This window comes from Apis laboriosa, unplaced genomic scaffold (assembly GCF_014066325.1).
Source record: "Apis laboriosa isolate Shangri-la unplaced genomic scaffold, ASM1406632v1 scaffold16_cov148, whole genome shotgun sequence".
NCBI lineage: Eukaryota > Metazoa > Arthropoda > Insecta > Hymenoptera > Apidae > Apis > Apis laboriosa.
In genome coordinates, this window is record NW_025222129.1 from 3,778,746 (window position 1) to 3,803,124 (window position 24,379).

A 24,379-nucleotide genomic window follows, 5' to 3' on the forward strand; every position below is an offset into this window, starting at 1 on the left:
TCGCGATCCACTTTTCATGCAATCTCGAACGTTATTACAATTGTTCGCAATTATTATTTTTATTTTTTATATTTATTATAATTTATTTTTTTTATTTTTTATAATTATTATGTTTTGAGCGATAAATTATTAAAGTTACTTATCCAAGCGACTTCGATTAAATTAAATCTTCCTCTTGTAAATTAAAAAAAAGTACAAAACATCTCAATCATTCGAAACTTTCAAAACTCCCATAAATTATTTTCCATAAATTGCAAACTGCTAGAATTCTTCGTTCCATATATATATATATACATATAACCATTTGGCAATTTTCAGTTCAAGAATCGTAGTAACGTCGCAATAACGCTCATTACCCGGATAATGAGCAGCGGCAGGGAGAACAATCGCAAATCGCAAAAAAATTCGAAGGAATGCAGCTAGTGACAAATGTTTCGATGATGTTTCACCTCGAAAATGCGCGATGAATATTTTATACGATCGTTAAAAACTTCAATATTTTCCGGGTTCCAACGAAAACGGCGAGGAGGAAGAGAACGCGGTGGAGGAAGAAGAACGCTCAAGTGTTTTATCGATGGCACTTAAAACGCCCCGTTTCGACTTGTAATTATCCGTTGTTTGGAAGACACGATCTACTTAACGTCCGACTATTTAACGATCCGCTCCTTTATCCGCTCCTCTCTGGCTCGCCTGTCGGCCGTATTTCGTCAACAGATCTCCTACCATTTTTTCTCTTTTTCTTTTTTTCCCCCTCCCCCTTCCCTCCAAGTTTTCTTTTCCCTCGAACGAACAGAGTGCAGTTCCAAGAAAGAATCTCGAGCCGAACAATCTTCTATCGAGATATCCGCGATTTCTCTCCGAAATCTTCGTAATAATCTCGATCCTTTCGAGGGACGCCGATCTCCAATAATTAATTTCCAATAATTATTATTTCACGAGGAGGATCGAATAGAATAAAATAGAAATAAAAATATCGTTTAATCCGACATTTGTTCTTCTTCGATGATTTTCGTCGAGGGAAGAAGAAGAAAACTAAAAAAAAAAAGGATCGCAAGAGGAATGCAGCGCCTATCCCTCCCCCCTCCTTCCCAATAACTTATTCAGCGTTTCAAGGGAAGTTTCGATATCGCGTATGAGGAAGAGGAAGAGCGGAGAGAGGGATGGTGGACAGAGCGGCGTGGCCATAAATCATGGCATTTTCAGATTTCCTTTTATCAGTGGTACTCTCGCGGTGACCAGCGTTCACCCACCGCCATAAATATCCCCATTAATATTAACTTAAGGCTCTCGCTCGAAGGCGAGAATCGCGAGTGACCGAAACGAGGCGACAAAAAAACCGAGGGGGCGGGAGGGGGGAAAAAAATCTCGTATGCCGGGGACGAATCTCATATTGGCCGCAGCTGGGAATTGGCCGATCGAAAAATTCATGGTGAACCGAATTTCTCCAAGGGGTGGGGCGAACCACCCTCCTCGGGACGGAATCGGCACAGGGGTGAGAATATTAGCTTTATTTTTCTGTTATTTCGACCCCATCGTTGCGAATAATATCTTCTCGCAAATAATCTTTGCAATCTGGCGTAAAATATATTTATTTTATCTCGATGAACTTTATCCCTTCATCCGTTTAATAATATTTGCAATTTTTCAGAAAATACGTATCCTTTCCTCCGCGCAATATCTTGTTTCTTTTTCGATACAATAATCGCGAGTAATCTCGATTAATATCGATAAAACAAGCGATAAAAATCTGGGAAAAAAGACGAGAAGATCGAAGTTTCGAATCGACGGGGAAACGTGGAAGAGGATAAAAGTGTTGGCAAAAGCTTTCGAGCGAAAGCTTCTCTTTCTTCGCGACAACGCGCGTCTGTTAATCCCTCGTTTCCTCGACCGAGGACTGACACTTCTCGTGGCGCGTTTTCTTGCAACCGATCCCGACACCCGTTCGACGAGAGCGCGGCAAGAAAGGAGCGAAATGGAGATCGTGACGCGTGAAACGCAAACGGGGTACATCGGTAGCACGCTAATCAGCCGGGTAAAAAAAAGGAGGAGAGCAAACCGTGATCGTTTCGACATCTTCCTCCTCCTCCTCCTCCTCTTCCTCCTCCTCTTACAGAGGTTTTTCGTGCCTCGATAATTCGATCGGAAACCAGACATTTTTTTTGCGCCTTCTTGTGTACAAATTTTGCAAATAATTGTCAGTCTTATTGTTGCAAAGTTGTTATAGTAATAAGCGTGGAAAAAAAAGGAAAAGATTGCGAAAGTGGTATCCACAGCCTTTCTGCTCGAACCGATTGCTAAATTTCGTCCGACTACGAACGATCCACTTCCACTTCTTTCTCCTTTTGAAGGATAAATGAATATCGATAATATTGGATATTTTGTATACCTTCTTCGGGATTATTATAAAACGTGAGCAATTTATAATAGTAAAAGTATTATATCAATAATAATCACGTTCTTCAAGGCTCCAAGAAATCGATTATTATCCAATAAATTAATTAATTATCCAATTCTTATTCTACCAAGATCCATTTCTATCGATGGCCGTGTTCCACACGCTTTCCTCGCTTGCATCGCTCAACGAGAGAGCACGTAACGCTCTAATCCAGAAAGGGGGTCCGTACCTTCAAGCAACCTTCGTCTCTCCATCCAACGTTTATTAAGCCATCATAAATATGTACTATAAAATCATATTCCAATTTTTAATATTCCTCAAGATCGCGATACATCACCTCGAATACACGTTCAATACCATTTAACCGATCTCTCTGACCCTTTATCTCTCTCTCTCTCTCTCTGTTCCTATCCTCGCTCCATCCTCTTCGATTATTTTTCAGAGCTCGATGATGATGACGATGCCTTTTTAAGCCTGCATCGGCTTAATTGATTTATTTCCGAGAGGGGTCCAAAGGAGTCAAGGTAGCGGGGTCGCTGATTGGGGGGAAGAGGGAGGAGAAGGGGCAACAGGACCTCTTCCTCTCCCTCTCTTTCTATCTTCCCGCCTCGGAGAAACCCTTTTCTTCGATCTTATCCTCGAAAGGCTGGACAATTAAGGATAATAATTACGGTGTTCCGGCTACCGATCTCCGGCTACCGGTCTTCCGACCGGCTGAGATGAAAAAAGAAGAAGAAGAGAAAAAGGAAAAAAAGAAGGGAAGAGAGGAGAGAGAGAGGAGAGAAAGACACAAGGTTGGATTACAATGTTCCTGTAGCGGTAAAAGTGGATTAATAATGGCTCAATTTTCACAGGCCGATTTTTAGGCCCACGCCGTTCCAACCTTGTAATTAAGCCACGGTGTATTAACCGTGATCTCACTTCGCCGTGGATCGATTCGTTCACTTCGATTCTCTCGAATGTAGCGGTGATATTAGGGTACCGTTATCCTCGACTATTTTTGAAAAGAAAGATGGAAACAGCTATTCGGAGATTGCCAACGCTCGATTCGACAACAGGTTTTCGATCGGAGAAGAGTCAAAGAAGAAGGGAGAAAACTTTCCTCTAAGGAAATGTTTTACAATTGGAGGAATAGAGATTGCCAGGTAGTTATCGTTATTTAAAAATGTACATACGCTAAGAATAAAATTTGTATCGGGATTAAAAAAAAAAGAGCGTAGTAAAGCGAAGAACAACAAACATTTTCACGATCTTTCGTAGTATCCCTCCAAATTATACCATTCCTGGAGCACTAAAACTGAGAGAGAGAGAGAGCTTTACGATGATTTTATTGATTCTTATCGTTATTGCTATGTAATCAAGACGAGGTCGGAAATACTTAGTCGAAAGATGGTTAAGAACGAGGTGGAATTTCGTTCGCGGAAGAATTCTGCGTTTTATCTTTGGTTACCTCGTTGAGCGAACAAGAGATAATCGCCAACGTAAAGATTGGCAACAATGGAAACGCAAGCTAAATTAAATTAAATCGAATTAAATTAAGAGTTGCAACGATTTTCTTTTACTTTCGAAATTTTTGCATATAGTTTCAAAATAAACGCGTAGATCGATAAAAAAAAATAGAAAGAAACACACGCACAATTTATTATTGCTCGAATGCCTAATATCCCGCGTATACATTCCTGAATATAATCGCGCGTATTTCGAAACGCGTTATAATTGCGCATTTCGACATATTTTCATTTCGCCGCAAACCACTTTTACCGTCCGTTTAACGATCGTTTCGTGGCCACTGAATCGGTCGAAAAATTCCTCGAGTGACAAAATTACACACATACACACACACACGGACATCCGTTTAAAATTCGTCGCAGAGGGGAAAAAATTTAATTCCATATCGAAGAAATGAAGTTAAGTCGAAACCTTTCGTCCTTTTTGAATCTTGGAAGCCATCTATCGGACGTTTCCAATTTTACTCTACTCTTGCTTCCCCATATTGGAATGATCTCTCAGTCGTAACGAAACTCTGAGATGTTTGAAAGATTGAAACGGAAGTTGAGAGCAGGAAGGGAGGGAAAAATAACGAAGAGGTTCTATTCTATTCTCTTTGGGGAGGGGAAACACGGTTTGCCCCTCACCCTTATGAGCAAACACGTGGAAGCATCCAATGGGTTAATCAACGTCGCGACGAAATCGCGCCCCCACCAAACGTTAGATTAATCGAGAGTTGAATAGAGAGGAGTGGAGCGGGGAACAAGAGTACCTTACAAAGCTCTGGGTCTCGGCCGTTTCCTCCTTCCCCTCATTTTTCCCGATTTTTTTGCGATTCCTCCTCACTGTGCGCCCTCTCTTCATAGCTGATCGAGCGGAGTCTTTAGAGTCGGCCGGTCGGCAGCCGCGTTTGATGTCGTGTGACGAATGTCCGCGTTGGACGCGCTCTCCTCTCTCTCCCTCTCCCTCTTTTTCCCTACCAGTTTCCTCTCTTCACGGACATTTCTCTCTCTCTCTCTCTCTCTCTCTCTCTATCTATCTATCTTTCCGTCCTCTCCCTTCGCCAGAGATTCCTCCTCTTTCGCTCGAATTCTCCGAGTCGCTCGATTCCACTTCGTCTAGCTTCCTTTCTCTCCTCTATTTTTTCTTTTTCTTTTTCTTTCCGGATCTTGATCATGGATCTTCACGAGTTCGAGAAATGCATAGAGGTGAAGTTCGTTGATCAGACTTTCTCTCTTGCGCGTAGCTTTGGTAATTTTTCATTCCGAAACGTAGATCTTGTTCATCGTGTTTGATCAAGTTGGCCGATCAGAGAATTTCGTCTTCGCTTTCTCTCTTTCGATAATTCTTTTTTTTTTTTTTTTTTTTTTTCTAGAGTTTGAAATTCGATCGAGAGTTTCTTCTTTCGTATATATAATTTCTCATTGTAAATCTTGAAATTAAATCGAAGTTGCGTTAATTAGAATTCGTTTAGCTTCGGTAATTCTTCATTCCGAACGTAGATCTTGTTCAAGTTGGCCGATCAGAGTTTCGTCTACTTAACTTTCTCTCTTTCGGTAATTCTTTTTTTTTTTTTTTTATTGTAGAGTTTGAAGTTGGTTTTGAAGATCTTGTTTGATCGATCAGAGTTTTGTCTAAGACTTTCTCTCTTTCGATAATTCTTTTTTTTTTTATTGTAAAGTTTTGAAGATCTTATTTAGTCGATCAGAGTTTCTTCACTTTCTTTCGATAATTTTTTTTTTTTTTTATTGTAGAGTTTGAAGCTGGTTTTGAAGATTTTATTTGATCGATCAGAGTTTCATTTAGACTTTTCTTTCTTCGCTATATTTTCAAAAATTTTTTTTTTCATTGTAGAGCTTGAAATTCGTCGATCTAGATTTCTTCTTTTGTACATATTTTGGATAATTTAATCATTGAAATTAAATAAAAGTTGCGTTAAAATTAGAATTCGTTTAGCTTCGATAACGTTTTTTTTTTTTTTACTCCAAACGTAGATCTCGAAGGTGAATTGAAATTGAACTTCGTCCAGCCTTTCTATCTTTTATACATATATATTCATATCAAACGTAGATCTTAAAATTGAAATTGATTGATTAATCTTTCTACCTTGTACGTAGTTTTTCTTTTTTTATTCCAAGCGTAGATCTTGAAAGTAAATTGACCTTGCCTTACGATATCGAATCGAATGTTATAATTTCAATCGGATATAAATAGATTCGCAATTAAAACAGTTTATTTTGTATCATAATTTATCGCGTACGCTTAAGTAATCGTTAAATTATTCGAAAGATTGAATACTCGTATACAAAAAAAAAAAAATATCAAACTTATATCAGAAGACGAGAAACTCGTCGATATTAAATCGTTCAAAGAATCAAGAATAGATGAAGAGATGTATAATTAAACATCTCTGTTGTGAATTCGAAGAAGATAAGATTTAAAAAAAAAAAAAAAAAGTTAAGAAAAATCGAAACAACGATACCAATCTATTGGGATAAATTAAAAATCGAAACGGTAGGATCTTCGAAAAAGTTGGTCTAAAGACAAAGTTCGAAAGATGTGAAAAACGTGAGGATGAAAGAAGCGCGGTCGGAGCGGAAGTGGCGTAAAAGGTGTGGAAGAAAAAGCGACCACGCCTATCGCTGCATAATCCTTTTACACTGGAGATGTGGCTCGATGATTGGAAATGCAAAAAGAAAGAGGTGAAGAAAAAAAAAAAAGAAGAAGAAGAAAAAGAAGAAAGGAAAAAAAAAATTCGAGATGCAGATAGACGTACGCGTATACGGCGTACGTATTGACTTTGTAATCGCGACCTTGAATTATTGCACGAACGATGACGGGGCGTTATTTAATGTATCGAAAGACGTTCCGCGGCTGATTCAGCCGGCAAGTCATCCCAATCATTGTACGTTCCAAGATTCTGAACCGGTAGCCGCTCGCTACCGTCGTTGATCGTTCAATATACGACGCGACTATTCCAGCGGCTGGATCGATCGATCGATCGATCGATCGAAGCCGAGGAAGATCGATTAAAAGGTATTTTAAGAATACCTTCCTCGAGTCGAACCGTTTCTAATTTTTCTTCTTAAAATTCTTCTTTCGTAGATGTTATCATAGTTCCAGTGGCAGTTTCATTCGATTGAAGATGTGGATGTGGATGTGGCAGATTTCTAAGGGATTTGATCGGAAATTTGAGTGAAATATCTAAGAGGTATCGTTAATTGGTTTCAAAAAACGCATAAACAGAGACAGATATTAAAGGTTTGTAATAAAGTTGTGTAAAGATCCTTTTTTCACTATCTGATGTTCCTTCCTCTTCCTAAAACCATGATAAAATTGCAAACTATCTTGGAAAGTTGTTAAATTTAAATAAATCTTATTCCTTCGATAATATTTCTTCCTATAAAATTTGCCTTCACTAAAAAGAGATGATGATTCCTTCCTACAAAATTTATCTTTTTAAAAAAAAAAAAGAAAAACACTTACAGAAAGATTCGAAAATTCGAATCAAATTTTATAAGAAATTTTATCTCTACGTTCGATAACAACATTCCTTTCTAAAATTTACTCTTCTTCTAAGAAAAAATAAGAGAGAGCACTCGCAAATGTTTTCATTCTTCAGAAGGTTCTTCCGTTAAAACTGTTAAAATTTAACATTTTTATCCCTCGTTCTTCGATGATTCCTTCCTACAAAATTTACGTTTTTTAAAAAAAAAAAGAATCAAATTTTATAAAAAATTCTATCTCTACGTTCGATAACAACATTCCTTTCTAAAATTTACTCTTCTTCTAAGAAAAAATAAGAGAGAGCACTCGCAAATGTTTTCATTCTTCAGAAGGTTCTTCCGTTAAAACTGTTAAAATTTAACATTTTTATCCCTCGTTCTTCGATGATGCCTTCCTACAAAATTTACGTTTTTTAAAAAAAAAAAGAATCAAATTTTATAAAAAATTCTATCTCTACGTTCGATAACAACATTCCTTTCTAAAATTTACTCTTCTTCTAAGAAAAAATAAGAGAGAGCACTCGCAAATGTTTTCATTCTTCAGAAGGTTCTTCCGTTAAAACTGTTAAAATTTAACATTTTTATCCCTCGTTCTTCGATGATGATTCCTTCCTACAAAATTTACCTTTTTTAAAAAAAAAAAAGAATCAAATTTTAAAATTTTATAAGAAATTTTATCCGTATATCTTCTATAACAACATTCTTTCCAACATTCCTTCCTAAAATTTACTCTTCTTCTAAGAAAAAATAAAAGAGAGCACTCGCAAATGTTTTCATTCTTCAGAAGGTTCTTCCGTTAAAACTGTTAAAATTTTTATCCCTCGTTCTTCGATGATTCCTTCCTACAAAATTTACCTTCGCTGACAGAAAGAGAGAGAGAGAAAAGACGGCGGATAGAGGATACGAGAGATGGTCTTTCGCGCAAGAAGTTTGGAAATTTTCCGAGGCGCGGGACGAGCGGAATTATAGCAACCGGCGAGTGTCGAGTTCGAAGCGCATAGTATCGGCCCCTCACGGTCGATGTAACGACAGTGATAAATCCTTTTAAGGAGCGTCTAGCTGCTTTTAACGGTCGACAGCACGCTATCGTTGCTGTAACGCGAAGTGAACAATCCGTAACCGAGAAGATAATTGTTCGCAGTTATGCGGATAACCAATACGTTGGCAAGAAAAGCTCCTCCGCAAACCCGCCATTGTTTCGCCAAACAATTCCCTAATAAAATCTAGTTTGCAAAGCGCCACTCCTCGTGATTAAACGCATGTGGAATTAGTTTAATGATAAATCAAAAAGTCCAAATTAAGATCGGTTAATTTTATTAGATTTTATTGAGGAGGAAATTGAAAAAATTTTCCTCGTTCTGTGAAGATTGAATTGGATAAATTCCTGGTTTGGGAATTTCAATGTAAAATCTGAATCTCCAAGGCCACCGGAAGAAATCCGACTAAACTTCTCCTCGATCTGTTTCACGAGGATTTGCAGCAATTTTAAAAATAAACGCGCAATAATTAATTCTATCATCAGAATTTTTTGGAAATTGTGACATAAGGCGAGAATACGTGTAAATAAAGCAATCGTTAATCTGATGTCTGTAAAATTAATTCGGAATAACTGCACGATAATATTTAATTAAATACTTAATTAGATCCTCTTCTTTATGAATATTCTATAAATTTCAAAACTTTACAAAGCTACGTGACCAGTTTTATTAAGTCAACATTTATATTTCTGAAAGATAACTGACGATTGCCAATGAGGCAAGCCCCCCTTTTTCTTTCTCATCCAATAAATCGAAGCAGAGGAAAAGCTGCTGTTTTCCATTCGATATCGAGACACGATTTCGAAGAATGGTTCGGTGTTGAACCGTGCCATGAAACGTTGGCGCGGAACGTTGGAGTTTCGTATCAAAATCGGCGAACCGTGAACGAAAGAACGTCGAGGAACGGCGGAATTATTCGGACAAAGTCCCAAACGGACGAGGACGGAATTTTTCTTTCGTCGAGAAGCGACGGCGGCGGCGGCGGCGGCGACAGCTTTTGACCCGGCAAAAACGGCGGCCACGTCCGCCGAATTTTTGGCTGAATCTTCGATCCTCCCGTGGCCCACCGCGAAACAATCGCGAATCTCTCGCCTCCAACCTCTCTCTCTCTCTCTCTCTCTCTTTCTTCTCCATTTTATTGTACATCAAACATCCACGTGACCATGCTTCCAATTTATTGCGCAATCAAATCAGAAATCGACGTGTTATTGTATTAAATTTTTTCAAAAGATATCTCCAAAAGAATTCTCTTCATTTTTCACGATCAAAAAACTCTCGAGAAATGATATCTCAATAACCTAATTACGTTACGAATGTACGGGAATGAAAATTATTCCTGCAGTTCGTAAAAGATGCTATAGGAAAAATTTTATCATAATTTTATTTTATAAATTTTATTATATATATTTTTATATTATTATATTATATTTTATAAATTTTATTATATATATTAATTTTATTTTATTATTAAATTGCACATTGCAGGATGGTCATCTCCTGGATATACGACGATAATATTGGCAATTTACCTTTCGACGATGCGATAAAATTAAAATTTCACTTTTTCCTTAATTTTTCGAGAGAGAGAGAGAGAGAGAGAGAAAAGAAAAGGACGAGGATCGTAGGTTAAATTTGAACCGATTCCGAAGGGTTGAAAGGATTGAGATTTTTTTTGGAGTAAGAGGCGATTCTCCTCCGATTTAAGAGGCCAATTAACGCTTCTAATCTCGGGAGGCGAGATTCTCGGCTAATCCCAAGACAAAATCGGCGGTCTTCCCGTTATCTTGGACCATTGCCGGCGTTACTTATCCATTGTCTCCGGCTTAAGGGAAACGGTAGCTTGATCTTAAATCTAAATTGCATCTGTTTGTCACTGTCCCCCGCGTAACCCCCTTCCCTCCCTCCCTCACGTATCATACCGAGTGCAATTAACGCTCCGCCACCGTCGAATCGATCCTCCAAACGAAATTTTCCATTCCAAATTGTATCGTAGAGATTAAAACCAGGTGAAATCCTTCCCCTTCCCTAAATTTTCTCGATTATACGTCGATCGTTGAAAGTGGAAATTCTGTTCGAAATAAATCGAAAAATTATTAAAACGATCTCGCGAAAAAATGATTTGAAATTATCCTGGCACCGATGGAACAACATCGATTAATCATTGATTTTCATAAATATTGAACGTCGTGTTGTTATCGAATCGATAATGAAATTATCGATTATAAGCGGATATATGTTGATCGTTGAAAAGTATAAATTTCGTTCGAAATAAATCCAAAAATTACATCAAGATTAGCCCAACTATTAATAATCCAACTATTAATGCAACTATTAATAATCCTCGATCGTTGAAAAGTGAAAATTAAAAAAATCTCGCGAAAAAACAATTATTCGAAATTATCCTGGCACCGATGGAACAACATCCATTAATCATTGATTTTCATAAATGTTGAATGACGTGTTGTCATCGATAATTCTTCTCTAATGTCTACTTTTCTCGATTATACGCGATATATATCGATCGTTGAAAAGTATAAATTCCGTTCGAAATAAATCCAAAAATTACATCAAGATTATCACAAGTCCAATTATTAATAATCCTAAATCGTTGAAAAGTGAAAATTAAAAGAATCTCGCGAAAAAACAATGATTTGAAATTATCCTGGCACCGATGGAACAACATCCATTAATCATTGATCTTCATAAATGTTGAATGTCGTGTTGTCATCGATAATGAAATTCTTCTCTAATGTCTACTTTTCTCGATTATACGCGATATATATCGATCGTTGAAAAATATAAATTCCGTTCAAAATAAATCCAAAAATTATTAAAAGGATCTCGCGAAAAAACAATGATTTGAAATTATCCTGACACCGATGGAACAACATCCATTAATCATTGATTTTCATAAATGTTGAATGTCGTGTTATCATCGAATCGATAATAAAATTCTTCCCTACTTTTCTCGATTATACGCGATATATATCGATCGTTGAAAAATATAAACTCCGTTCAAAATAAATCCAAAAATTATTAAAAGGATCTCGCGAAAAAACAATAATTTGAAATTATGGCACCGATGGAACAACATCCATTGATTTTCATAAATGTTGAATGTCGTGTTATCATCGAATCGATAATAAAATTCTTCCCTACTTTTCTCGATTATACGCGATATATATCGATCGTTGAAAAATATAAATTCCGTTCGAAATAAATCCAAAAATTACATCAAGATTAACACAAGTCCAACTATTAATAATCCTAAATCGTTGAAAAGTGAAAATTAAAAGAATCTCGCGAAAAAACAATTATTCGAAATTATCCTGGCACCGATGGAACAACATCCATTAATCATTGATTTTCATAAATGTTGAATGTCGTGTTATCATCGAATCGATAATAAAATTCTTCCCTACTTTTCTCGATTATACGCGATATATATCGATCGTTGAAAAATATAAACTCCGTTCAAAATAAATCGAAAAATTATTAAAAGGATCTCGCGAAAAAACAATTATTCGAAATTATCCTGGCACCGATGGAACAACATCCATTGATTTCCGTAAATATGCGATTTCATTGCATGATATATGATATAATCGATAATGAAATTTCTGCTCTAGAGAAATCTAATCCGTCCAAAACTTGGCCGATTCGATCTCACGATTCGAAGAGAGATCAAATTGGCGGCGGAATCGGGGAATGTTTGAAATCCGGGCCGCTAATGCGTTAATCCGTTTCGGCGTTTCGATAGGAAAAAGTATATCCGCGGTGAAAAACATAGGGATTGATCACGGTCTGCCGTGGCGAATGCGGCTGACTAAGCCGCGAGATACGCGAGATACACATTTACGAATACCGCTATCTATTTATCGAACACGCCCCTCTCTCTCTTTTTCTCCCTTATCCTTCCTTGTTATTCGTTGAAACGAAACGAATCTCTTTACGTGGTTTTCTTTCCTTTTTTCTTTTTTTTTCTTTTTTTTTTTTTTTTTTTTTAAATAAGCGCACGTGAGATTGCTTTCGATGAAACGGATTGGGTTTGAGTTGATTAAAGAGAATTGTGATCGGAGCTGGGCGGTGCTATTTAAACGCAATTTCCTCACTTGGAAGCGATTTGAAATAATGGAAGAAATGGAAATGGATCGACGTGAAAAAGAACGTTCGTGAGGATAAATCGAGTAACGAAATCTTGAATTAATTAACGGTTGCAGTAATGACTCGGGCGAATGAAAAGAAATATAGGAAGGAGAAATGTAAAAAGAGGAGATGATTTAATAAAATTAAATAAAGAGAGAGAGAGGAAGAGATGTTCGAAAAAAATATCGAAACAAGTGGAAAATAGGAAACGGACGGTCGTTCGTTTCGATCTCTCTGCTTCCTCGCGGATCTTCTTCTTGCCTGATCAACCTTTCGAACGATCCTGAAGAAGTCTTGTCCGGATGCTTCCACTCGAGGAATGCGATTCCAGGGATAACAGGGTCTGTCTTATTGGCCAAAGTATCGCAAAAGATCGTTACCTGGGCCGATTCTTCGTTAATTGCGTAACAATTTTATAAAGGATAAAGGAAAATCTGACGGTTCTCCACTTTCGATGACGGTATTTCGACTCGATTCTTTCCTCTCGATTCTTTTTCAAACGATTATGCTCGATTATGCTTCGCCCTACCTTCAAGGTGAGAAGTGCTCCGGGAAATATACCAAGAGCGGCGAGGCTTTGACTATGATCGGTCAGCTCGTGTTCACCCAGCATTAGATGTTGGTCGTAAGGTCCAGCGCCGCAAATTTGCATGGTCTGAAAAAAAAAAGTCCATCGTTTCAGAATTAAGAAATATTAATAACGATACGTTTATTCTTATTTTAGATCAATTCCTTCCTTCCTAAGTTTCCAAATTAAACGAAATTTAATTGAATCGATAACGATGAAATTTACAAAAAGGAATTTCTCGATTTCTTGATTCCTAAATCGTGACGTTCAACGTTAATTAACAACAGAATAGTATTAAAAGAATTCCAAATTAAAAAAATTCTTATTCACACGTTAGATAAAAAAAAAATTTCTTCCCTAGATTTCTAAATTAAATAAAATTTTAATATCGATAGTGGTGAAACATATATTTACAAAAAAAAAATTTCTCGTGATTCCTAAATCATGATATTTAAGTAACAGCAGAATAATATTAAAAGAATCTCAAATTAGAAGAATTCTTATTCACACATTAAATAAAAAAAATTTCTTCCCTGCTTTTCTAAATTAAATAAAATTTTAATATCGATAGTGGTGAAACGTATATTTACAAAAAAAAAATTTCTCGTGATTCCTAAATCATGATATTTAAGTAACAGCAGAATAATATTAAAAGAATCTCAAATTAGAAGAATTCTTATTCACACATTAAATAAAAAAAATTTCTTCCCTGCTTTTCTAAATTAAATAAAATTTTAATATCGATAGTGGTGAAACGAATATTTACAAAAAAAAACTTCTCGTGATTCCTAAATGATATTTAAGTAACAGCAGAATAATATTAAAAGAATCTCAAATTAGAAGAATTCTTATTCACACGTTAGATAAAAAAAAAATTTCTTTCCTCGTGATTCCTAAATCGTGATGAATTTATTTACAAAAAAAAAAAAAAAACTTTTCGTGACATTTAAGTAACAACAGAATAATATCGGGATCTTAAATTAAAAGAATTCTTATTCACACATTAAATAAAAAAAATTTCTTCTCTGCTTTTCTAAATAAATTTTAATATCGATAGTGGTGAAACATATATTTACAAAAAAAAAAATTTCTCGTGATTCCTAAATCATGATATTTAAGTAACAGCAGAATTAGAAGAATTTCACACGTTAGATAAAAAAAAAATTTCTCTCCTCGTGATTCCTAAATCGTGATGAATATTTACAAAAAAAAAAAACTTTTCGTGACATTTAAGTAACAACAGAATAATATTTCAAATTCTTAAATTAAAAGAATTCTTATTCATGTTAAATAAAAAAAAATTAAATAAAAAGAATTAAATAAAAAAAATTTCTTCTCTGCTTTTCTAAATTAAATAAAATTTTAATATCGATAGTGGTGAAACGAATATTTACAAAAAAAAAAAAAAAACTTCTCGCGATATTTAAGCAACAGTGGAATAACATTATTATTTAAGATCCAAAATTCGTGATCTACGTAATTTCGATTTCGAGCCGAGCGAGGAAAACGACGAATTCTCGGAACGTAGAAAATTCCAACAACCTCTACCTCTCCGTTCTGAGCGAGCCGCGAGCAGCGAAAAGAAACGAGGAGGAGGAAAGGACCTCGGTCTCGAACTCGGAATCGCGGAGCATGCGTCCGGATAATTGCTTAATTTGTGGAAGCCGCGTTCGAGAAACGGTTTACCCTTCGCCCGGCTCCCCGTACGAACGGGGTTAAACGTGCAGGTTTCTGTTTTACGAGCGAGTAACAGCCAACGCGCGGAAAGAGAAGACGCGCACACGCGAAACGCCCTGGTTAGACCAGAGTGGAGCGAAAGGATCATCCTTCGAATTTATTCGCTCTCTTGTGAATTTACTCTCTCGTCTCTTCGATGGAAATTCGATCGAATTAGAATTCGATTAGAATTAGAATTATTTTTATAAGAAAAATTACGAGAGGTAAATAAATTTTGGAAAGTAAATATTGCTATTTTATGAATTTACTTTTTTGTCTCTTGGATGGAAATTCGATCGAACGATTAGAATTAGAATTATTTTTATAAGAAAAATTACGAGAGGTAAATGAATTTTGGAAAGTAAATATTGCTATTTTATGAATTTACTCTCGTGTCTCTTGAATGAAAATTAGATAACAATTAGAATTAGAATTAGAATTATAAGAAAAATTACGAGAGGTAAATGAATTTTGAAAAGTAAATATTGCTATCTTATGAATTTATTCTTTCATCTTTTAAATAGAAATTAAATCGAAGAATTCGAATTATTTTTATAAGAAAATGATTGCAGAGTAGATGAATTTTGGAAAGTAAATATTGTTCCCTTATGAATTTATTCTTCCATCTTTTGAATGGAAATCAAAGAATTCGAATTATTTTTATAAGAAAAATTGCAGAGGGATGATTGCAGAGTAGATGAATTTTGGAAAGTAAATATTGTTCCCTTATGAATTTATTCTTTCATCTTTTGAATGGAAATTAAATCGAAGAATTCGAATTATTTTTATAAGAAAAATTGCGGGATGATTGCAGAGTAGTAGATGAATTTTGAAAAGTAAATATTACTCCCTTATGAATTTACTCTTTTGATGGAAATTAAATCGAAGAATTAGAATTAGAATTATTCTTATAAGAAAAATTGCGAGATGATTGCGAGAGTAACAGATGAATTTTGAAAATTGAGTACTGGATAAATCGAAGTAAGTATTTCATTCGAAGATGAGTTGAGAAAACGTACGATTGATTCCAGGCACACAAAATATAACATTATCGACATTATATTTGGACAAAACGTCCAAAAATAAAAAGAAAGAAATAGTACAAAACGAATAGCCGTGTTGGAGCCTCGAATACTACCCACCGTTGATCGCTTTAGATCCAATTTTCAGAAGAATCGCTTCTTGTGCGAGTTAGGAATCTCTATGATCGAGCTCGCGGTGACACGGCAAGAAACGATGGATGGTCCGCTGTGAAATTGATTTTAAATTCCAAAAATTAGTTCCGTTACACCCACGTGGATGAATCATCGATTCCATTCCCTCGAAACTCGCGCACCCTTTAACTATATCACACCAACCAGGTGAGATTGCACCACCATCTCGATCGAACCTCGAACGACCAGAGAGATATTCTTCCGGCCCTCCTAATTCCAACACCTCGACCAACATCTCCATTCTTCGAGAAGCTCTGAAAGTTGCTTAAGGATAATAGCAGCGTTTGTCGGAAGGGAAAAGAAAAAAGACCAAAAGGAAAAAATGCGAAGAGAGACCGGGGTCGGGACTCTTATAAGAAACTGACGCTCCCTCGTTAAGATCTGCACGAAAGTGCACGCGCAACGTCGATAAACAGGGACGAGTTTGACGGGAGAAATAGGTGAAAACTCTTTGCGCGATAATCCTCGACTTAACGCACAATTCCTCGGCACAAATTCTCTCTTCGAACAGCTCGGTTTCGCGCGACAAAAAAGCGATAACCAATCCTCGGTTGAGAGGATTGCGAGGAAAAAAGAAAAAAAAAGAAAAAACTGAGAGAGGAAAGGTTGGTGACACGGAGTAGAAAGTAATATTTACAGGTGGCGATGGTTATTATCAGGATGATTATTACGTAAAACGAAGCGCACCGGCGGCCCGGTTTGCTCGGTTGCTCGCTCGCGACTTGGTCCGCATCCGAGCATGAAATTCGTAGATTTTTGCCAACCGGCAAAAAGGCTGGAAAACTATCCCATTCCTGTCAAACACAAATCCTATCCTTCGCGTCGTCCTGGAAGAAACCGGCACCCTTTGCTTCGATCGGCCAAATAACGTTCTCGAGCCGTCTAATCTCCGACTGTTTGCGCTTCGTTGCCGATCCATCGATCAGAGAATTCAATGGCCGGGGCCAGGAAAATAGGCGCGGAGGCCTCTCGGCATCTCTCGCCGAGGCTTGAATTTAAGAGTTTTACTACTGGAGGAGGAGTGGCAATTATTGCGGTAAAACTGAGACGAGCCACCAGTCTTGCTCCTTTTTGCTCCGTTTCCTAGGTTTTTGCGGGAAACTCGCGGGGAGAAAAATTCGTTAACCAAGCAACGTTGGCGAGAGAGATACCGCTCGGGGTAGATTGCTCGTCTTGTCCCGTCCTTCTGGCCTGGCAATAAAATATAAGTGGCCGAGCTAGAAGTTTCCAACCGTACGGTAGTTTTAAATATGTAAAACCGCCTTTTTTTAAAAATCCCTCCTTTGCGGATGGATTAATGGGATGTGCGTTAATTTTATTTTATGGGATGGGAGTATGAGAGGTGAATTTAAGGTGGGAATTTTCGCATCGATGAAAAAGTGCTGAGAATTCTTTCAATTTCTTCTCATTCATCGAATTCTTTATTTTTTTTTTTTTTTTCTAATATTTTAAACTTTCCAGTAGAATTACGCAACAATTTTTCTTCTTATTCATCGCATCCTTTATTTTTTTTTATTTTAAACTTTCGAATAGAATAAAATTACACAAAAAATTTAATTTCGAAGTCTTTAAAAAAATTCTTCCAACTTTTTCTTATTCATCGAATCCTTTATTTAAACTTTCCAGTAGTAGAATTACACAATAATTTTAATTTCGGAATCTTTTAAAAAATTCTTCCAACTTCTTATTCATCGAATCCTTTATTTTTTTATTTTAAACTTTCGAATAGAATAAAATTACACAAAAACTTTAATTTCAAAATCTTTTAAAAAATTCTTCCAACTTCTTATTCATCGAATCCTTTATTTTTTTATTTTAAACTTTTGAGTAATAGAATTACACAATAATTTTAATTTCGGAATATTTTAAAAAATTCTTGTAACTTCTTATTCATCGAATCCTTTAATTTTTTTTTAAACTTTCCAGTAATAGAATTACACAATAATTTTAATTTCGGAGTCTTTTAAAAAATTCTTCCAACTTCTTATTCATCGAATCCTTTATTTTTCTGATATTAAAATTCTCAAAGTCCTTTAAAAGTTCTAAAAAGCAGAATTTTAAACGATATTCCATACTCCTTATTCCTCGATCTTTCCTAATTACGCGAAAACTCTAATTTCCGAGTTTTCCAAGTCCCCTGAAAAACCTTCGAATCATCGCCTAAACTATTCCTCGTTCCCCGACTTATTCTTTCCACCCCATCTCGATCACCCCCGACGACAAATTAAAATCCCTACAATCCCTTCAATTTCTCAATTTTCCCGAGAAACAAAATCTCCAAAACCCCCCAAACCATCCAACTCGTGCATCCGACTCGAGCAGAAACACGCGTATATCCTTTCTATTCGTCGTTACGTTAACGAATCCGTAACGAAAACTGTTCGCGTAGAAAAAGCGACAGAGAGAGAGAGAGAGAAAAGAGAGAAAAAGAGGAGATGGAAACAGCCACCGGTATGAAAGGGCCCGGAGTCGGGCGAAGTGGAGCGAAGTGGAGAATGGAGAAGCGGAGAAGGCCTGTTATTAGCGCGAGGTTTATGCTCTTTCGGCTTTTTGCCGGTGGCCTCGGATGAAGGAGAAGGAGATGGTCCACAGCCTCGCAATATAAATACGCTTAATAGTTTAAGCACACCGGCGGGGCTCGGGCATATGCTAACCAGCCATAACTACGGATTTACTACTTTCGTCCACCGCGAAGGAGAGCTAAGAGGGAGGGAGGGAGAGAGAGAGGCTGGTTTACAGGGTGTCCGCCGATTTTAGGAGGGACCAACCTTTTCCCTCCTAAGGAAACGATCCTTACGATCCCTCGTAAAAACACGGCAAGAGTAATTTCATTCAATTATACCGCGATCACTGTCATTCCCCGTAACTACGATCGATCGGGGAACGCGTTAAAATGGAGCAAATTATGTTTGTTTAGTTTTTGGCCGGATGCCAAAGGGAAGAATTATCTATTATCGTGGAATTTTTCCTCCTCTTCGCCCGATGCGAATCTCAGAAATCATAAATTATATTTCTAACACATTTCTTTTTTTTTTTTTTCCTTTTTTCCAGAGACTTTTACGCAATTACAGTGCACAATTCTTGGATCTCTGGTGGATTTGGATAAGCTTGTATTGTATTAAAAAAATTGTAATCAATATTAACAAGGTAAGAGATGAAATTTAAGAAACACTCACCATCAGTTTCAGCTCCTTCAACGTGATCTCCGAGGAAACTTTGAGCTCGTGGGATCCCTTCAAGTTCCGCCTGGTCCTCGAGGGCCTCGTGTTCTCCAGCTTCGGTCTCTTCGGGGGCATCTTCGCGCGGAACCGCAAAAAAGAAACCATTCAAACATCGTGAAATCGTGTACACCCTTTAACGTCGTTCCTCGATTCGTCTCGTGATATCGAGACGAGAAGAGCAAAAGAAGAGAAGGGGAAAAAAGAAAAAGAAAAGAAGAAGAAGAAGAAGAAGAAACGAAAGAGAGGAAGCAGCAGCTGTGCTGCTTTAAGCCTCGAAAACGTAATGACGATTATTATCGTCGAGATGAACGAGAAACGGGGCCAATCTCCTTATCGACCGACATCAATCTGAACCGGTGGACCGGTTCCAACAACGGTCCGGGTGACTCGGCGCCTAGGCCATTAACAAAAATCCATCCGTTGCTTCCTTGCTTCGAATAATAATTTCGTGCAACACGACTCGACTCTCCCCCCCTCCCCCCCCTCCCCGAATTTCGTGATTTCCTTACCTACGAGATCCTTACCTCAGAGTCGTTCTCCGACTTCGTCTCCTCGTTATCCTCCACGCACTTTATATAAATCGTCGCCCTGTCGTACTTGAGACTCTCCAGACGTTCTTGCTCCACTCTCGCCAACATGCACGCGGCGCATAAACCTGAAAATAAAAAAAAAAAAAAGGGAATATTATTATTGGGAATATTATTATACCGATAGAGAAGAAGATAGAGAAGATCGTTCTTCTTGTTTCTTCTCCTTCGTCGCGTTCCTTCGAGAAAGAAATAGACGGGAAATTTCCAAAAGTTGCAAAAAGTTGGAACTTTGATTCGTGAAAAACAAATCTTCCGAAGTTGAAAAACCAAACAAAAAGAAAAAAAAAAAAAGAATCAAAAGGAGAATAATAAACAGCGTGAAACCTCCTTCGAAACGCTCCCTCCCTCGCATCGATCCTCAACCCTCCACCCCTTCGGCCAAGCGCGTGAGAAGCAGCGGTCGGCGCCACGGACAATTTCAAGATTCCTTTAACACCCTTTTCCTATACCCAACCCTTCGTTAACACCAGCGGCGGGGGTCAGATTACATCGACGCACCCCTCCTCCTCCTCCTCCTCCTCCTCGTCCAAGTTACGAAGTCGCAGAGCAACGCGGATCGAAGGGGAGGGAAGGGTGGACGTTTCGACGACGAGGAGGACGACGCCGCAGGCCTCTTATCCCCGTGTATAATAGATTGCTCACGGTCGGCGAGATTAATACAGTAATTAATAATATACGGTGACCAGAGCCGCGTAAGAAGCGGCCATTGTTGGCTGGCCGGCAAGCGCAAAAAGCGGAGCAGCTCCGAACTGCTCCTAGCCGGGCGTTTCAGGAGCGTTACGTCATGTTCAGACAGTTTTACGCCCGTGAGGGTAAACCACCCCTTCCCCGAGAGAGGAAGGCCTCGAATGAATTCGAATGTCCACCACCTTCGCCAAAGCCCCTAATTACCCGGTAATTCCCCGCCAAGTGAACGAACTCCTCCGACAACCAACCCCCTCTTCCGAGTTCCACCTGGGATAGGCGCAGCAATTAGCCTTTTGGATGCGTCGAGATTCGAAGCCTCTCGAGATTTAAGAAGCTCGCGAAGAGAAAAGTCTCGAAGCTCGATGATTTATTTTAAAATTGAGCGATCTTAAAGTAATTTTAAGGTAAGAATAATTTCCGAAAAATATCTGTGTATTAATTCTTTGCGCTCGAATGGCGACTTTTTTAAAATATCGCTTCGTAAATAGAATTATTAAACTCTTTACGTATAATCTTATAATAAAAGCGTGGAATAATATGCTATCGAATGGTTAGATTTTTTTTTATCTCAAATTAGTTTGACAGTCGTAGGGATAGAAATATTATTTTCAAAGTTTTCGAGTTTAGTAATTATGGTAACGAAATTAGTTCGGGCGAATAAATTATTTCTGTTCGTTAAGGAATTGATAAACAGAGAGATGAAAATAGAGAGAGATGTGGTATAAGAAGAACGAATGAAAAATAAGAATAATAGGCAGTGCAAGTTATTGAAAGTAATTTGCTCTCGATAAGAAAGATGAAAGATATTAAACGACATTTTATACTTGCCCTGACAAGCCGAGATCATGGCAATTACTTAATTATTAAAATATCGACGAATATAGAGTTTAATATCCAACAAATTTCCTCTCCTCGCGTGTAAAGATACGCGTAAAAGTGATTTGTGCGTGAAATCATTTCAAGTTGGCTAGAAGAAGTCGTCTGAAGTTGTTGAGCGAAAAAAGGCCTGGAGCGCAAAGGGTTAATCCCGGATTCTTGGAAAAACTAATGGACAAAGTACAAGTTTCACAGATATCTATAATAACGCTTTTTTATCATGGAATTTATCCATAGGAAGAAAAGAAATTGATTACAACAAGGTGGTGGTAAGAAGAGAAACGGAGTTGGACTTTGGTTCATAGAAATGGTCGAGAGGAACGAGCTACTCCGAATGAATTCAAATGTCCACCCTTACGGGCCTCCTCAATTACGGTGCACGAGGGGTGCACGATAGGATCTCGTTCGCTATCGAGTTTAATCGGAAATACGAGGAACTTGAAGCTAATCAGGGATCAGCGGAGGGAGGATCGGGGATATATCCAAGTCTTTTAACCCTCGATTCCGTTAAATCAACCCTTTCGAAGATATACCGATCATATATCCTCCTTTGGCAAAATGTTCGAACGATCCAAGTCATCTCGTAAATAAATTACAGAAGAGGGAATAAGGCAAATATCCATCGCTTATGTATTCTTTCAAATAACAATAACAAAAAGATCCGATTTCGAGTGGAAGGATGAGTGAAAAAGAGAAAGGAAAATATTATATTTCTGAAAAGAATTAAAGAACATTAATTATATATTTTACCATTAAAATTCAACGCTTTTCAGGAAATAAAGTTACTGACCAAATGATTTAATTTCTGAGTATTCGTACGTTGAGCGAAATGAGGAGAAGTTTTAAAAAGCGGAAGGGAGTATGTACACGTACATGTACATACCAAGGAAATGCAGCAGGAGGAGGAATTTCCTGAGCGTGTCTCGAGGAAACACAGCAAGTGGGTTTTATTGGCTAATAACGCACAATAGGCTCGTACTTATAGGTTGCCGATAGAGTCGTGTATTTCCCTAAAGTGCCATCCGAGGGCAGTGAAACCATAAACGGGCGTCGAAAAGGGAGGGAGGGCAAAAACTTGGACTGGATCAACTCTCGACAAGTTTCCTACAACGCCGCTCTCCGATCTCCGATCTTCCTCAGGATTTTATCGCGCGCCGATGGAAACGGGCCGAAATCCCTCGTGGGCCGAGGAATCCAACTTTTCCGCTCCACTTTCCCCGCCCGAGAAGATTCGTCCCGGTGCGACATATACGAGGGAGGGGGTGTTCCAGCGACCAAGTCCTCCCTCGCTTCCCCTTCACCCTCGCCCCTTTATTTTTTCCCAACGAGCTCGAGATTAATCGATTCTCACGATTCTTCTAATCCGAACGAAGAAGACAACGATGATTATTATCGCCGTGCGTGTAATCGATTACGCGCGAAAATTAATCGGAAGAAAATTCTTCGTGCCACCTGAGGACACCCTCGAAATATTCTCGCTGTTACTTACTTCCCTCGAAGTAAACGAAATTAATGGAACAAAATGGGTGAAAATCGGGCGGAAGAAAGAGAGGGGACGAAACGGGAGAAATCGATCGAAATTTTAAAATTTCGCTTCCTTCAGGAGCGAGCACTCGTCTAAGATTCGGTCGTGGCGAATCCGAGGCGGCGCGTATACGCGTAGGAAGCGAAAGAAACGCAGCAGGGCATCCGCATTAGCAATTTTCATAGAATCCTCGACTAATTAAGGTCGATAAATCAAAAGAACACACGGACAGCCGTGTCGGACGTCCCGCGGGAAGACGTGACACAGAAACGAGAGAGGGAGAGAGAGAGAGAGGGAGAGATCGGCTTAATAGTGAGGGGAAAAGAAGGGAAAAAAGAAAAAAGGAAAAAAAGAAAGAAAGAAGGGGACACGTACGGGGGGAGGGGTAAAAATCGGCGAAAAAAGGAGGGAAAAAACGGAATTGGGCGGGACGGTTGCAGGAAATTCATACTACTCCGTGAAATCGGATGATCGACGAGCTTCCAAGCCTGCTCGGTTCCAGAAAATCAAATCCCCAAGTTTCTGGGAAACCGGAGTTCAATCGGAAGAAAAAGCATCCCGAGTGCAAAAATCTTCCACCATCACGTTTCCTTCCAAGCATCTCTCGCCTGTGTTCTTAATAATTATCTAAAATTCATTAAGAAATAATATTCTTACACATACAAATATAAATATAATAATTATCGAGATCGATGAAAATGTTATCAACATCATCTATCGTATCCATCGAACGAATTGGAAACTTGCTGTTCTCCTCGAATGAGAAAAAGGTGTTCGATCAAAATCGAAGGCGCGTTAAGGGGGCCAAAAGGCAGGCGGCGCGACATCGTATCTTTCGCAACTTTCATTCATAACTTCGAATTCCGTCCCGTGAATGAAAGATTGATGGCTCTCCCGCAGACCCTCCAAGCGCTCGACCAACCCTCGCCCGAATATGCTTCCAGTTCCACGCTCCGCAATCTCCGCCATCGAGTAAATAATGATTTTTCCACCTTTCCTCTTCCTTCTTTCTTTTCTTTCCTCCCCCATAAACGATTTAATCCCTCCTGCTGTTCACCCAAATTTTCAATCCTTCCTCTCGAGTCTCGAATCTCGATGGAAAAAGAGATGGAATAAAAACACGCGTCTTCCATCCGAAACCGAAACGAACATCCTTGAAGGAGGAGGAGGAAGGGGACGAATTTAGGAGCGAATCCTAAGGAGCGCGGTTTCTCGTTTCGGGTCTAACGACGCGAAGAAGGAGAAGATCGTCGCCGTAACGATTTCGCTAACGAACGTCTTCGAGCGCCACAACAAAGTCAAAATATAATCCTCTTACACGAGAGAGAGAGAGAGAGAGAGAGAGAGAGGAGCGGCTCGAGAGCAGCGTGTAATCGGGGGCTTAAAAGCGCGGGGGAGGAGGAGGGAATT

At 38.3% G+C, this 24,379-nt stretch overlaps 1 protein-coding gene across 4 annotated transcripts in view; it reads right to left on the reverse strand.

Annotated features, from left to right (window-relative positions):
- Positions 1–24,379, reverse strand: part of LOC122710993 (ubiquitin carboxyl-terminal hydrolase 48-like) — a 75,239-nt gene that overhangs the window by 17,031 nt on the left and 33,829 nt on the right. For 3 of the 4 annotated variants that reach the window (XM_043929315.1, XM_043929314.1, XM_043929317.1), the window contains 3 exons: positions 19,816–19,946; positions 19,247–19,366; positions 13,102–13,227 (listed from right to left, as the gene is read on the reverse strand). In XM_043929315.1, coding sequence (XP_043785250.1) covers positions 13,102–13,227; positions 19,247–19,366; positions 19,816–19,946 — 377 coding nt within the window. Of the gene's footprint in view, positions 1–13,101; positions 13,228–19,246; positions 19,367–19,800; positions 19,947–24,379 lie in introns of those variants that run through there. The other variant, XM_043929316.1, reaches the window with a different exon arrangement.